Raw genomic sequence first — 17,505 nt, 5'->3', positions numbered from 1 at the left:
TGGCTTAGTCAAGCTGGCCACATGACCCGGAAACTGCACGCTGGCTCCCTTGGCCTATAAAGTGAGATGAGCGCCACAACCCCAGAGTCGGCCACGAATGGACCTAATGGTCCCTTTACCCTTTACCTTTAGTGGCAGGTGAGATATATAGGGCATGGTGGAAATTTGGTTTTACCAAGAGGGACACATGACTGTGTTGATTGTCCGCTTTAACCCTATTACAAATGACTATCAGAAAGTATTAAGCACATATGGTTACAAAGATATGGCTGGTTTTGTGGTGGTGATGCCATAGGTTGTATCCAACCCTCCTGTTGCAAAAGTGGAACAGACACTGGCACATTCAATGGGACTTCCTCATCCTCTCCTTCTCCACTGTGCTCCCTTCAAAGTCTACTTTGGAGAGTTGGGGGAGCCTCCATAGTATAAAAGGTGTATAATTGATTGTCTTCATAAAGCAACATAACCACCTTATAGTAAGGGAAATATTATTTGTACAACCATTCTAAAGAGACCACTGCATACCAGCACAGGGCATTTTGAGAGGAATGCAATGGATAAACTGTCACCCTGACCCTAGCCTCCTTTGGGAGGGCAGGTGGGATATACATTCAGTAAATAAGTAAACTATGGAGAAATTTTCTGAGGCAATTTCTCCTATGATTCTTTGGGGTCTTTAAATATCTATAACGTCAATCTATATGCTTCTTGCTAGCTTCTACCTTACTCCCAACTCCCCGATGACCTAAACCATGTCTCCCACCATCTCTAAACGGTGGTTAGTTGTCCCAGTCCCATCCCAGATGCTCTCTAGCCTCCACCTGCTTCCCCCGCCAGAACATGCTACACAAGCATGAAAAAGATTTTTATGATAGACATAAAATATTACCAGATGTATTTGCTTACAGTTTATAGACAGCACAGGGAAAGTTATAGAGCTTTATGTACCATCATGTTTTTCAATTAAATGTAATGTACAGTGCTCAAAGCCATGAATGGCTGGGCACTCAGCGCACGGCTAGCTATGCACTGAAAGATAACTGCACATTTTGTTAATTGTAAAACGCATCTTCTTGCTAAAAAGTCAGTGGAAATTGCATTACTGCAGAATGGATTTGGTAAGGCAGGAAATTGGTGGATTCTAAATGTTTTGTAAGATACTTTTCATCTCCTAGTAATGGAGGTGGGTTTTCACTCAGATTCCATCAATATATGCCTTTCAGCAAGTAAAAACATCAGGTCTGGGCTAGCAGCTGCTTCTGTAGACCTAAGGAAATACTGTTGGTGTGAGAGAGGTTTGGAAGTGAGATTCCTACTCTCCAGTAGCAGAGTTAAGCACAACGGTGATTGCTCCAGGCATATTAAAACTTGGTTAGATTTTACACCTGTTATCAGTCACCTTTAAACAAACATTCCCCACACAAAAATACTTGGGCTAGAATAAATCACAGATACTTAAAAGTCATGGGGGGAAATAAAGTACACTCTCTATGAATTCTATGGTTTTACATACCAGGACATAATAACAACCATCTGTTCCTTAGCCGGTTTTAAAATTAGGTATACACAACCTCAGATGAACAACAACACATGACATATTACACACCATGTCATGATTTATTTAACAGAAATAAAGCGAAAATGGAGAACCCACATGTGGGAAATCTGCATGAGCAAACACACAGGTAGTGCAGACAGGATGAGGTATCCTTGTCTAGACCTCCATCTTCTAACACAGCTTGCCTTGGGCAGAGAGGGGGGGCCTGGCTATGGATATGAGAGCTGTGTGCAGGCATGCCAGTCTACATGGCGTCCTGTCAGGGTAGGCAGAGTGAAGGAGGAAGGCAGAATTCTGCTCAGCCGTGTTGGGTAGCGCAACTGTGAAGTGGCTCCTGCCCTTGATAAAAACACATGATGCATGCTGATTAGCCTCAAAAGGCTGCTCTGAATTTGGAGTGGGAGCAGAGGGGGACAGCCCATGTCAATTGAATCGCTGCTACCTAATCCCAAGCAGCTAATGCTCTTCAAGTGGCATGAAATCCAACCAAAGTACTTTTTCCAACAAGTCAAACTAATTGGCTGCCGGCAGAAACTTTTAATTAGCTACAGCTTCAACAAGAAGGTTTAACAAGCAGTATCTGATCTTTCACCCGCTGCAGTCAGCTCTCCACTACAATAGGGAATACATGCTGCCAAGATTCACAAAGTGGACTAATGATTTTCACCGAAAACTAAACATGCTCCCCATCGGTACATTTCTATTAGAAACCTGGCCATTTTGCTTATCGATGCATTGATGCTCCTCACCTCCTGCACAGCACCAGGGCCCATTTCTGGTACATAAAGCAGCCAAGGCTCACTTGAGTTTCCTTTCTTATCCAAACCAGACTCTGCAGAGTGAAAATGCAAAAAAGCCCACATACATTTTCATCACTTCTCTTCTACCAATACCAGGTTTATCTGGACTCCTCAGACTTACTTTCCCTTTAAGCAATTGATCAAAAACCATTCCAATTATACTTAGTTCATTGACACTAATCTAACTCTTTATAAAGTACGTCTTTTGCGCATTATGAAAACTGTATTGTTCTGTTCAATTGTTGTATTAAAAGGGTGAAACCTAAAAACTGAATGTATTTTTAAAAACCAACATGGATGCTGCTAGCTTCATGGAAGCTATTGCATCAGACCTATTGTTCCTTTTCCCCAATATCAACTGTGTATGGAGTGGCTTTTTACAGTGCAAGTTGGCACCCAGAGACACTCTATTATTGTTATGACATTAGCAAAATGCTCTGCCTGCTGTTACAAAGATATACATGCAAGGGAAAGCCTAGCTCAACAGCTTATGAAATCAGTCCCCTGAAAGCCTTGAGCTGCCTAGAGCTTCTCCCTTCTCTGCGATGGCAGACATATCTTAGGTTGCTGTGACAGACAGCAGAGCCAGACCAGAGTCTGGTGATGCAGTTCCACTGAAACTCCACCAGAGTGCGGGAACCCCTTGCCCATTGGCTATGGAGTCAGTTAGCACTTTGCGGGGGGAGAATAAAAGGAGCAGTTTCCGAGGGAGAGAGTTAGGGGACTCAGCTAGACTAGTAAAGAAAAAGTGATTTAGATGTGTATGTGCAATATAACATTGTGCTACCAGATGGCAATGTCCCATTTTTCTCTGTTTCCCCCGTTTAAATTTACACTTTAAGGTGAAATACATCAGTTTGACTGGAGTTGGGAGTTAGGGAGTGAGAAAAGGAGACCTGGTTCTGAGTGAAGTGAAACATACACACTATCAATAGCAAGAGGACAGAGCCTTGTAGCTTGGATAGGGAGACTGGGTTGAGGGTCTGGGAAAGGTATACAGACAGGAGCGTCCTGGGAGGGCTGAGTCTGTGCCGGTAGAAGTAGATCCTGTGGGAATTCAGGCTACCTGGGTCTCCGTATAGCCAGGAGGGGAGAGTTCTTCTAGGTACTGAAGATGCCCAAACCAGTGACAAGGGGTGAGGTGATCCCCTGGGTCTGTTACACCATTTAGAAGACCTCAGGCATGGGGTGGTTAAGAGAGTGGGTAACTGAAGAAAAGTGCCCCTTGCTCATGAACCAAAGTATTAAGCTGTGAAGGAAGCTGTACGGTGTTGAAAGTATTTAACTGTAATAATCCAAGTGACAGAAACCGAGCTGAGCATTTTACCATCTGTTTCGGAAACCTGAATATTTTATCACCTGAAGTGTAACACCTGATTTTTAGTAACTGATGTTTAAGAGGAGCTGTGCCTACAGTGTTTTGTTTAAGCCTGAGACATCTTTAAGTTAAAGCAAACAAGTTAACTTCTACCTGAAGGAACAAATTTTCTGACTTTTGTTCAATAAGCTTTTCTTGTGTTTGTTTGTTCAACTCCTGCCTGAGACTCTAAATCATTAAGTTTTCCCTCACACAAGTCCCCCACTAGACAATCTGTGGTAAATTGTAGAAGTTTGTGTAACTGGTGTACCCTGAGGTGGGTGGCTATATATCATAGGGGGCAGTTAGCAGATCTGCCACCTTATTATTTGGTGGTATTAAGTGGTGGGTCTGTTACAGTTGCATTCACATCCGCTGTAGAGTTCCCTGAGAAGTGTTTTGGTTGTTCAACCGCTCTTGAAATTGTAGCTCTAGGAAGTCAGGGGTCTTTTAACAACTCTCAGCACTTTTAACAAACTACAGCTCCCAGAATTCTTTGGCGGAAGTCCTGACTGGTATCAGAGTGTTTGAAATGTATGGTTTGAGTGTCGCCATAGTTCCACAGTGCACATTGCAGACTGACAGTCCATCCCCTGTTAATCTCTCTTTGTGGTCTAAAGTTGCAAATGCACAATCCTCGTGTGCCCACTGTGAGATGGTACAAACCACTGAAAAATCTATTGCATGTACACAGCAACACATCTGGATAACCTACAAGCTCCTAAGGTACCTTCCTTGTTTCTGTAAACTAAATGTGGGTTAAAAAAAAGAAATTGTAAGCACAAAACTCTTTTAAGATAGTTCAGGAGTGTGACATGAGGCACTGGGTAAGATACAAACTAGTGCAAGTGGGTGTCTGCTTATGCAGTGGGGATACACCCATAGCACTTTTTGAGGGCATGTGGAAGGTTCTGGGAGGCAGAGAGAAGAGAAACGGGAATTGTTGCAGGATCAAATTTCCATTGTGCAATCAGGCAGATATCACTGGATGTCGCCCACTGCTATGCTGTTAACATTTTGACACCACTAACGTCTCTGGTGTATAGGTTTTTCAGTGTGTTTCAGAAACACTGAGTAAGTGATATTTGTAGTAATGCTTAATCATCAACCCTCTAAGGAAGAGGGAAAAGACCCTTGTTATTTTTTCCCACTCAAACCCCTTTCTGTTGAATAACATAACTGTACCCTGCTTTTCTGTACACTGCTTAGGAATTCTTTAACCAATTTATACACATATAAAATTCTAAATAAAATACAATATGTAGTTTGTAGAAGGCAGGTACTAAATTCCATTACACCTTTTTTGGGTCTATATTTGAGAACAAGGCAATAATGTTCTTCTTTAAAATGGTACCACCAAATTGTTAGGTCTCCCAATGAGTGTGCAATATTAAATTACTACTGCTCTCCAAGGCTACTTTTTAAAAAATACTTACATTGTCAGATAAAGCAGACTAATGGCTAACTGAACAGCACAAACAGATGCTGCAGGTAACTGGAATAAATAAACCGTATGAAATGAATGATGCTTCTCACTGTTACTGACAGGTTTAAAAGGCGAAGTCTGCCACAGTTAGGTGGACCTTGCAAAAATGAGATGCAAGTGTCAGCAATGCTGAAGCAAGATTACAATTTCCATCACCGATTCAAGCCATGCCAATTTGTATTTTGATGCATACCTCTTACATTTTCTACTTAAGGGATATCAAGCAACCACATGTTAAGATGTTGTATCTTTAATACATTTGCCTCCTGCGTCCAGGCATTATTGAAGGAGAGCCACTTTATCAATAAATGCCAGGGTTTCCATACAAACTTTAAGAATATTTCAACCATTTCACATTTCTGGGTGTTTGCTTTTTCACCTTTGAGTTCAGTTGTGGAGCAATACTGCCACCTATGGAGGCTGTAAAGAAAAGCCCACAAATAAAAATGGAGAAAGTTCAAGACAATTGTTCGGACCAGAAACAAATGAGAAGATGGAGTATACCAAAAACAAATCAGAAACTGAGCATTTTGGTAGCTGGATTTAAAAACAATCAAACAGACGTGTCATCATTTAGACCTGAGCATAGACTTCTGCTATTCACTGTGACTATTTTCCCAAATGTACCAAGGAAGGGGAAGGAACGTGTCAATGTGAGACTCAAATACTAAAGGCATAGCAAAAACATGGAAACCAAGTGCTGTAAATTAATAGCTTGCATATAGTGTGTGTGAAATCTTTTTTGCCTGAGGGACAGTTCTCCTCCCCTTCCCCCATCTCATAGGGCCACCCACCTTTCAATCATCTGGGGCAATGATTGAACTTTTTGCTCAGCAACTGATGAATGTGCAGTCCAATTCTGCTCTCTGCAGGGGTCTGTTTTGCCAGCAGGATTGAACCCCAGTGACCTCAGCTGACTGACAGGTGGATGTGGCTCGGAGTAAATGCCCTCGTGGGCCAAATTAGATCTACTGGTGAGCAAAGACCAGTCTACAAACCAGAAGTTCCTCACTCCTGTTGAATTCACTAGGCAAAACACTCCCACACAGCCCCAAAACGAATAAAATACAGCCAAAAAAACACACACAAAACACCCCTCATGCAAACAAAAAAGAAGCAATTTCAATTTAAATTGTAACATTGGGAGGGGCAAGCAGCTCTGACTGGCTCCAAGGGAGCTGTCTGAGGATGCAATAGTGACCACTGGGGCCCAGGTTTAAATATATATCATTAACTGTAAATACAGATCTAGGTAAATGTTACATTGTATTACATTAAATGGCATACAAGGACCTGACTGCATATGTGTGTCATTAGATTCAGTGCAGAGACAAGTCTTTGGACTGCTCCCCCCCCCCAAAAAAAAAAAACAACTTCTGCTTTCAAAGAGCTGGTGATGTGCCCTATGCAAGAACACACATACACAGAAAAGGAAAACACAGACTCACCATTTTTCATCTGAAACATTTTATGTACAAATCTACACAAGTGTGGTAACTCCCCACCCTTCCCCATTAACTAGTCAGTGTATCTGTTGTGTATACTCCACGTATACATCTCATAAATCAAATTAGATTATGAAAATTCATTTACATATATAAAAGAGCTGTTCAAATAGTAATAAAAATGGCACTAACCCTGCAACAAAAGTTATTTTTTTAAAAATCAAATCTACAGGCCATTTGTAGTTTAATGACCGCTACAGCTGTTCCCAGCAGCAGTAATTGTTTCTGATTCAAATACCTAAAATTTCCCTTGCAATTGAGTCTGATTTGCAGCAACTACAGACTGTAAAGTATTACAAAGGTTGCATTATGCATCTCGTATTACCTGTTAAACTAGGTTCTAGATTCATAAACTATTAGCCATCCTGGTAGCCATGTGGACTGTGGCAGGAGAGATAAGAGTTCCAGGAGTTTCCACCTTAAGGATGCAGGATTCACAGCCCTCCAGATGCTGTCAGACTACAACTCCCATCAGCCCCTGCCAGCATGACAAATGGCCAGGGATGATGGGAGTCCAAAAACACCAGGAGGGCCAGAGATTCCCTGTGCTAGCTAGTTCCTGCTTGGACAAGCTTTCTTCTCCCTACTTTACTGACCTGAAACAGTCAAATCCCACCAAAGTACCAGATCACGAAGGGTGAGGCTTCGAAAACCAATACAGTCATTTTATGGCAGGAGATTAGGTTGCAGTTCCCTGGGAATGTTGCAAGTGCAGATACCACTGAGGTTTGTGCCTCTGAACATCTGACTCTTCTGATAGCCTATTAATTGTGGAGCAAGAGAAGCTAGAATAATTTCAGTGACACGGGAGCACATGGTTTGTCGTGGTGCAAGAGCTCATAGCTACCGCCAAAAATGAATGTCAGTAATACTCCCTTGTTGAAAATAGGAAGGCATCTTAAGACTTGCATCCTAGCAGTAATACATTTCATCCTCTTTTTGTCATTATTTATACAAGCTTAATTTCTGTTGATTTTGTTTCTGAAGAACAAAATGCAAAGGTCAACATGTCCTTGCAGACATCTGCTGTGAGCCCCACCTACATAAGGTAAATGCTCATCTACATACAATTAGCCTCACCCCTTCCACTGTAGGGAGAAAAACACATCTTAATGTTCAACCACAAGTGAATCGCCTTTGATGACAACTTTGTTGTTAAGAGAATGCTTAAGCAAAGCCCAAAGCCATACCTTTCATTGTGAGACTTTCAGCCATGTTAATCTGCACAGAATGCACAACAGTGTGCTCAACGACTACACTGTAAGCTTCAACGTGAGTATGCTGGAATTAAAAGGTCATGAATATTATCTTTGGACTTCACTGACTTTAGACAATACTGAATTGAAAACATTATCTGTGCATATGTCTAAGACATTGGGGGGATATTTGACCCTTGAATGATAATTGATATGACTAGTCACATTAATACCATACATGGAGACACTATACATATTATGCTTTTCCCAACCTGCATAGATTTCCCAGTGTGAGTATTGCACTCATCACACAGAAGCATCTATATTCAAATTTTCACACTATTGTCAACATGGAATTATGAAGGAAATGCCTAATATGTTATGGAACTTAAGTTCCATATATATTTCCTTTCCCTAGAATGCTTATATTTGTAGCATCTCATTAAGAATTGAGAAGACGGTGGAATCTAGGGTGGTAATACAGAGATTTTCTTTGGTATACTGGCTTCATAGCAATACATTTTTCTTCACAATGATCACAGGAATTGTTTCCGGGTAAAGAATTGTTTCCGGGTAAAGCTTTCCCATATAAATGTGTTTCTGGGGACAGAAAGGGTAGGTACATGGTTTTGTGTGACTTAAACAAATGCATGTAGTAAGTTTGTGTGGCACTCTTTGTGCCACTATTGTCCTGATTACATAAGGAATACAAGCACCATTTATAATTTGGATGGCCCAATGAAGGAACATCTAATTTTTACAGATGTCTTCATTATAAAAAATTGACCCTTCATTGGAAAAATGAAGCCATAACAAGCAATCTGAAAGTAATGGGAATTAGATGGGACCATACCAAAGGCACAATGGTTCCCATAAGAAAAAAGTTCTGTACATACTGTTCCCGTGCAACAAAATCAGTTAAGATCACACAGCTACCCGCCCTGCCAGTTTTGCTACAGTAGTTTGCATTGACTTGGGAGAAAGGGAGAAGGCTTTCTGTAAGCCAACTGCAGCACTGACAATGCCCCTTAACAGTGCAATATTTGTGATGTATCCAATGAATACATCACGCTTTTATTTTGGTGCACGTGAACATTAGTTTTACAAAAATCTGTCACAGTTATCTCTTTGTAAATTAAAAAAAAAAGTCAGCAGTTTTTAGATTTTATAACCCACTCAGCATTTGGGTTTAGCTGATGCAAATCCTTCATGTAGGTATCATCATCCAGGCAGCGTTCACCTGTTAGGAAAACACATATATTATGTAAAACTACAGATTATTTTGAAAACGATTAAGACTGTATGCAAATAGGAATAAGTCCTATTGAGCTTAGCGGAAGTTGTTTCTGTGTCAACATGCATCGGATTATGGAAACAGAGGAAATGAGGACCAACCAAGGGATAAAACAAAACCACAACTTTATTAACTCTGATTGAGTTAATAAATGAAGCAAACCATAACACCTAATCACACGGTGATCTCAGCGGATCAGATGCTGAATTCTAAGTGAGTTCCACACTGGTTCAGAGACAGAAGCAGTAAAAACCACTGAGCGGTCAACTGCCACGCTTTGCGATACACTTAGGGAATCCATGCTAAATTCACCCTCCAAGCCAGTTACTTTTAGATGGGCAAGTCCAGCATGCCCCCAGCTTCCTCACCCCAACTGTCTTGAAAGGATGGTCACTTTATGCTTCACCTTAAGGAGCACACCAATCTTTACTGCTCTCTCTTTTACTTGTACTATTCCAGCAGTATAATGATAATCTAATTAATTAGGCCCTGTGCAATACATCTCCCCTGCTGAGAATCCTACTCACCTCTGAAGCTGGCCAGTTAATACCATACCATGGCTAAAGGGAGAGTGGGTGGGTACTGAGCTCCCTACAAACCTATTGCCTGTTTTTTGAGGCAGTGCTGATTAATACAGCCCTCAATCCCCATTGGCTGCCACTGCATGAGGACACACATTGCCAATAAATCCTCACCTCGCTCCTCCCCCTCCTGTACATTCAAACCTGCACATCAGGGGAAAGCTTCTAGCCTAATTCTTGACATACATCACTTCCAAAACAATAGGTATTGGGGGCATTTCCATACAAGAAATTACTCATACACCTGTATGAGGTCATTCCAGCTGCAACATGTGCTTTAAGCAAAGTTTGAAACCAGCACCAAGTCTACAGTGTAAAGAGCCTTACCAATGTTCCCTCCAACTTCGTATAAAAACACTTCTTCTTTCTTCAGAGACTGGACGGTCCCACTACAAAGGAATGCAATAAAATTATTCAGCAGAGTACCAAATAACTTGCAACCAAAAGCTACTAGATGTGCTTAGGAAAATGCTCTACAGCTCAGGAGATTTGCCAGTGCGCTAAAATTATCTTGCTATCTTTCTCCATCTGTTAACTTACTGAATAAACATCTCATATTGGGATGATTAGAAAAAGGAGCTACACGCTACAATGAATTGCATGGAAACAAAATTACTTGTAGAAACTCATATACTCAAAGGTCCACAAAGGTGATTTGCGGAATCCTATAGTCCCCAAGATGCCCTCACAGAGACCCACAGCACCGTGCCCTAAATATACACTGGTCCCTTGAGCTTAATTATGTCAGGGTGCATTTGTTTTTTTTCTTGCTGTAGAATCAAGTCAACACGAAGAAGAAGAAGAAGAAGAAGAAGAAGAAGAAGAAGAAGAAGAAGAAGGGGAGGAAGAGGTGGTGGAGGTGGAGGAGGAGGAGGAGGAGGAGGAGTTTGGGAGAAAATGAGAGACAGAAATGCTTGTACCTTTTTTGGCTGAGGAACCTGGCCACTACATCACAAGCTTTTAGTTCTTCCGTCAGCTGGATTGCCATGGAAACTTTGGAAAGATGAGGCGCTTGCACCCGTATTACTCCCTGAGGAACATCAGCCTGCAAAGCAATAATGGAATTGGAATGGAGCAGCTTGCAGCTGGCTTTGAGGAGTTTCTCCAACCATAGTGCAGAATAAATAGTTGGGACAGCTCACGTACTGAATACTCAAGTTAGGGATATTGTATGGCGAGCATGATGGCAGGGTGGGTGGGAATTACCAGTTATACAATTTTGCAAAATGCTTACAGATGCCTATATTTTACATTGTTACCACCACATTTGCACAGTCAGGGCACATTATGAAGCATGCTTTTGTGATATTACATTTGCACATTAATCGGATCCTGTTGTGCACCGGAAACTAACAAAATATTATTCTTAATTGTACCTTAGGTTATTATAAGAACATTTCTGAACCAATTAGATATTTTTTAACCAAATGTGAATTCTCTTTTTAGTTATACTACAGACCTAAAGAAAAGCTTTTATGCAACTCTTAATTGCACAATGTGAAGAAATGAGTTTAATTTCAAATTCTGAATGAACTATCTCATATCAAATTATAAAATGAAATTGCTTTTAAAATCTTAGGGTTCTTTCCTTCTTTAAAATCCAACACATCCTACATAAAATTTTATTAAAACCTATCTTATTAGTTGTAATCCTTGGATAACCTCTGGAAGGTTTTTGCTACTATAGCCTGGCTTCTCATATACTAGATTTAATAATGGGAAAGAAAGCATTAGGAGTGCCAGCAGAGCAGGTGGTATCCACTTCTCATCTTGCAAAAGAAAATAAAATAAAATACAAACTCTTTTTTTATTACAGAACAGAGGCCCAGATAATAAGGGATAGGTGAGTTGGGAAGCTATATGTAGAGGGTTACAAAGTCTTCCTATTAATGTGTAGGGCAAGAAACCAATAGCTTCCAACGCCTTCCGGAAACTGTAATAATAATAATAATTTATGCTGCCTGCAGTGCCTGCAGGCCTGATATGGGTCCCAATTTGGCCTACAAGGCCATTTTCCCCAAACTACGGCCACTTGCCCAACGACTGATGTTATATGTTGGTGCCAATTGTTGGTGGTTGCAAAGTGTTGTGCTTATCCAACAGCGAGATCCACAGAGTTCCCTTCATTGGAACTTCCCCAGTGTAGCTGAGGGGGACTTGCTGTCAGTGCCTATTAGCTGACTGGTGCTGGCAGCTGGGATCAGCTACACTGGGATCAGCTACACTGCAGAGCTACTGATCAGGAAGCTGAGGACGAACAGTCCTTTGCAAGCCCCCCCCCCATCAGATGATTCCCTTTCAAAGCACTGCCTTTACCCACAACAGTTTGATTTCAAGCCACATGGACAAGGAAAACAGGTCCAATGACACCACTATGATTGGTCCCAGGGGACTGACAGGTTGGTTGACACAGGGTGGAAGAGATAAGGATCCACCCCTACTTTACTGCAGCACTCTATATTCCTAATGACCAAGCTGACTTTTGCCATTTCTAGATAGGCCTAGACCAGCGTTGGCCAAAGTTGGGTCTCCAGCTCTTTTGGGACTACAATTCCCATCATCCCTGACTACAGGTCCTGTTAGCTAGGGATGATGGGGGTTGTAGTGCAAAAACAGCTGGAGACCCAAGTTTGGCCAACACTGGCCTTGAGAAATAATTTGTTCAGTATCAAGATGACCTGAAATGACTGACGCCAGCTATATCCAGTAGATGTTTACACTACACACTGAAGGCATGCTGTGTAATGAGCTCCACTTGCCTTCCTGTTACACCGTCAGGTGACAGCCTGAGTCACCTTGACTTGTACTGCGGTGATCAGGGACAAAGAGTGCAGGGCTCACACTCATTAAAAGACAATGGAAAAAGGGAATCGGAGAAGGTGCTAGATCTTCTTACTCTCCTGAGGTTCCCTCTTGTCTATACAGCTGCATACAAAGCGCATGGCATGCTGCACTATCCAAGCCCATAAACAATAACAACTTTGTATTTTCCAAGAGAGATCAGTTTTAAATTTTAGTTTTGAAATTGCTGCAATTAAGAGAGCTGACCAAATTTTGAAGATTCTGCATGCTGTGCCCTAGATACATATGAAGCAGTGAGCTATAGGGCCCAATTTTAACATCAAGAGGCCACAGTGGGGATAAGGGTAGGGGAACCCTTTGCTGCTTTATTGTCAGATGCTTTGTCCCCCAAACTCCCTCCCCCAGCCAGGTCAGAAACTGGAATGATGGAGCACAAGGAATTAAACTGGGGAAAGGTTTACCTCCTGCTCTTATTTTATATTTAAAAGTTAAATACAAAACACCCCAAAAATTTGTAACAAAAATGCCTATCATCACCACATCAAGTTTGGCCCTCAATATGCCAATAGATTATAATGAATAATCATTATTATAACGTGATGAGCCAGTGCAATTTTGCATTCTTCCACAAGATGTCTCTAATTCACTAAATTGTGAATATGACTTTAGTTAATGATGGGCTACACACATCCAAAGAGAATCTGCATTCAGAATACAGATCATGTATGTATTCTGATATTTGATCTTAACACAGGCTGGATATAATTAATTAGAGACAAAGTTATGTTTAACCAATCGAGAACAACAGAACAGCAAGTGTTTACCCCAAAACGCTAGTGACTGTGAATTGATTTGTACCTTTTTTAAACTATATATATATATATATATATATATATATATATATATATGCAGGTTTTGGTGTCTTCGGGTGTCTTCCCGTGTAAGAGTCGGGGTGTCTGTGCGACGTTTCGACGAGGTCTCACTCGTCATCTTCAGGCTGGTGCTTTCGGCTTCTAGTTACTGGAACAGAGCAGAATCTGGTGTTTGAGTTCCTATAAATACTGTTGAGGGGTGTGGTGTATAGCCTCCAACGTTCTGGGCAGAGAGGAAGTTCCTAGATTAGTGTGCCTTTTCTTCTTTTGTTCCTTAATTACTTAATTACCCTCAAGTAATTAAGGAACAAAAGAAGAAAAGGCACACTAATCTAGGAACTTCCTCTCTGCCCAGAACGTTGGAGGCTATACACCACACCCCTCAACAGTATTTATAGGAACTCAAACACCAGATTCTGCTCTGTTCCAGTAACAAGAAGCCGAAAGCACCAGCCTGAAGATGACGAGTGAGACCTCGTCGAAACGTCGCACAGACACCCCGACTCTTACACGGGAAGACACCCGAAGACACCAAAACCTGCATTCCTGTACCCATGAAAATCTACGAAAGCATATATATATATATATATATATATATATATATATATATATATATCTTCCATACTTTAAAAAGAGAATGGATTTGGTTTCTTCTGCTGCTGTTCTTACAGATACTTCCATGACTGTTTTTAGAGACTGTGTTCTAAAATCACTTTATTGTTTATTGGCATTTATTATGTGGTGCACTAATCTGGATGCCAAACTGAAAGAAGAAATAAACTTCAATCATTTCAGTTTACACCCTTGCTCAGGGCCATGAATCTTTACCTTTCACTTTGAAAGTGAAGCAAGAAAGCTAGGTACGACTGAACCATGACAGTTTCACAACAGTAAGCAAGCGCTTTGGGACGTTCAAGTGTTGCAAAATATAGGCCTTCCGAACTGGAACATCTAGCCATTTTGATTATCTTAGTAACTAAATACATGTTATAAACCTTTCTTTACTAATAGGCAAGGCAATGTTTAAATAAGATAATGTTTTTCAGATATTTACATTTATTCATCAAGAAAAGGCAAATTGTAAATATGGCAGCGCTGCTATTTTATCACTACTACTAGCTCTGGTAGTTCCAATTGGAGAACAGCCTTTACCAAAGGTGTCATGGGCTTTGAAGACACTCCAAATCAGGACGCAAGGGAGAAACATGCTAAGAGGAAGGCACCCTTGACAAATCCACACTGTGATAAACTCTGGCCCGGAAACCTATGTCCCCACTGTGGAAGGACGTGTGGATCCAAAATTGGCCTCCACAGTCACTTACGGACTCATTGTTAAAACTGTGTTTATGGAAGACAATCTTACTCGGCTACAAGCGATCGCCAAAGAAGACGATGACCTACTCTAATTTACTGAAAGTTACTTGCTTACCTCATTGACACTTTTTACATCATTGACATTTTTATCTTGCTTCTCGTGTTTTTCACGGTCATAAGCCATTTTCTTCAGCAATTTTTTCACAGCTTTGTCCTTTTTCTCCTTTTTCTGACTTTCAGTATTTTGCTTTCTTACTTGGTTCACAAGGAATGTAGGAATCTAAGCAGACATAAAATCTATTATTAACACCATTGATACAGTCGGCTCCTATAAACAAATGATTATATTCTTCTAATGACAAGACATATCAAATATGGAATATCAAACACCAATATTTACGTCAAGCGTTAAAAATGAGACTCAAATGATAGATGCAAAGAAACAGTATGAAATATAATTGCACAGAACCTCTTCATAGCAAAACCATATAAGGTTTTCATCTCAGGTCAGTTTTTGTACAAGTAACAGGTCTATATTGGTGTCGTGAAATCAGACTGCCCCGCAAGCAGTTTCTCATGAATGGTGCTCTGCCTTCCATACTGTTGTTTGCATGTGTGAATAAACCCACAGAAGGGCAAAACTAAGCTTTCAACACATATGGAAATAACCAAGATATAACAAAATATGGCACTAATGGTATAATTCATTCTTAGAATTTATTTTCTGTCTTTCTGTGTAATGCATACTCAAGGCAGCCTACAACCACTTAAACATGATTAATAATATAACAATTACATTTCTAGAAGAGAAAATCTATTTTCCTTCAGTGAAGCTTTAAAAAAAAAAAATCTGTTGGGTGTTTTTATTTGGTTTATTGTATTTTTATATTTTTAGCTTGTATATAGTTCCAAAACCAAATCTAGTGAAGGACAGCATATAAATACTTAAATATAATAAATAAGTTATTGTTTGTTCTGAAATACAAAATAACATTTACAAAGTAGGGGCTATTTACTCTCGTCATGAGTAAAATATGCAAACAATTTTCTAAAACACACGAGGATTCATTCTGTAAATATTCCTATGGGGAATTATGTACGCCATCCATATTTTGAACTACATTAAACAGGCATGTTTTATAGCTTACGCTGACCTTTTTTTTTTTTACACAAAACAGCTCAATATTATGATTATTATTATTTATTAAATTTGTATATCTATGTAGCTCTTACATCCAGCTGCTCAGAATGAATCGAGTCATCTGCATTGTGTGTGTTTTTGTGTGTATGTTCAGTAAAATTTGTAAAATGGTGGCCCTTCTATTTGAGACAATTCTCTAATGCAGAGCTTTCCAAACTGTGTGTCACGACACGTTAGTGTGTTGGCCGCAGTGTGTAGGTATGTTGCACGAACGCTTCCCCACACTCCTCCAGGGGCTGGAAAGGGGTTGCTGTAGTTTAACCTCCAGTTTGCTAGTAAAACTGAATTACTATGTTGTGAAATGATGCATGTCTAAAAATTGTGTCACCAACATGAAAAATTTGGAAAGCTCTTCTCTAATGACAATAAGCACTTTTAAACAAACTTACAGTCCATAAAAGGTTTTGGTTTCTAATCATAAAACGCATGACATTTGCTGTCCCAGCCGCCATAACGAACTCGCTTTGCTCTGTGTTCTTTGAGCCCAAACCATGAAACATGAAGATGTTTGGTGCCATAACCATGGCAACATTCTTTAGGGTCATTTTATTTTTATCTCGGTGATCAATTACCCTTTGAAGAAATTCAAGCAGTGCCTGAAAATGAGAACAGCATTGGCAAAGTAGGCATGTGCAAACAAACAAGAAACATGCTCAAATAGTGCGCTTTTAAAAAAGTTTATTCTAGTATGTACACAGCGTTAAATCAACTAGTAACTTCAGTGGTTAAACTAAACAAGTGATTTCTCCAAAAATCAGTCAACTTCCTTTTACCTTCAGTAAAAAGAAAGGTAGGCATCTGAAATCTTTATTCTGGATCAGAGATAGCCAACATGGTGTCCTATAATAATAATAATAATAATAATAATAATAATAATAATAATACCTTTATTGTCATTGTACAACCTGTGTACAATGAAATTAAATGAGCCTTGTTTAACTACAACTTCCATGAGCCCAAGCCAGCATGGCCAATGGTTAGGGTGATAGGAGTTGGATTCCACCAACATCTGTAGGAAACCACACTGGCTATCCTTCTTCTAATGAATATATGTTTGACTAGGTCAAGCATATATCACATATTCAAGGTTGCCCTAGATTTTGTTTAGCTGTACTCTGGTTCTTTGCAAGACCAGCAGTGACCCTATCTCTGGGCTGCCTCACTCCTTAAAGGTAAATTTGTGTTAGTGGTTGTGAGATTTATTATGGGCCTGGGAAGGGACCTTGTAGGCCATCTAGTCTAGCAGCAAATCCAGAGGTAGAGTATCCATCAGTGGCTGTCCAGACCCTAGCTGAAAACCTCCCGTCTGGAACAGTCCATCATCCCTCTAGTTAATTAGTTTTATTGCTAAATTGCTCTTATGGTCAAGTGATTTCTCTTAATGTTGAACTGATAGCTATCTTCTAAGCCCATTAGATCTGAGGCAGCAGAGAACAAGTGAGAGCTTTTCTGATATTTGAGGAGTGCTACCATATCAGTCCACTTATTCAGGGTAAACATACCCCATTCCCTTAACCTCTCCTCAAACGAAAGGTTTCC

The 17,505-nt window shown here is 40.3% G+C and overlaps 1 protein-coding gene across 5 annotated transcripts in view; it reads right to left on the bottom strand.

Annotated features, from left to right (window-relative positions):
• Positions 1–6,651: 6,651 nt before the first annotated feature.
• The window catches only part of ARHGAP18 (Rho GTPase activating protein 18), a 75,245-nt gene continuing 64,391 nt past the window's right edge, over positions 6,652–17,505 (bottom strand). For all 5 annotated transcript variants that reach the window (XM_082216124.1, XM_082216125.1, XM_082216121.1 and 2 more), the window contains exons 11-15: positions 16,356–16,562; positions 14,881–15,045; positions 10,698–10,822; positions 10,105–10,166; positions 6,652–9,142 (exon numbers count right to left, since the gene is read on the bottom strand). In XM_082216124.1, coding sequence (XP_082072250.1) covers positions 9,051–9,142; positions 10,105–10,166; positions 10,698–10,822; positions 14,881–15,045; positions 16,356–16,562 — 651 coding nt within the window. In that variant the 3' untranslated portion in view covers positions 6,652–9,050. The remainder of the gene's footprint in view (positions 9,143–10,104; positions 10,167–10,697; positions 10,823–14,880; positions 15,046–16,355; positions 16,563–17,505) is intronic.

Source organism: Podarcis vaucheri, assembly GCF_965113315.1.
Source record: "Podarcis vaucheri genome assembly, chromosome: 3".
Lineage (NCBI taxonomy): Eukaryota > Metazoa > Chordata > Lepidosauria > Squamata > Lacertidae > Podarcis > Podarcis vaucheri.
Note: the sequence above shows the minus strand (reverse complement) of the source record. Positions and strands in the feature narration are given on the sequence as shown.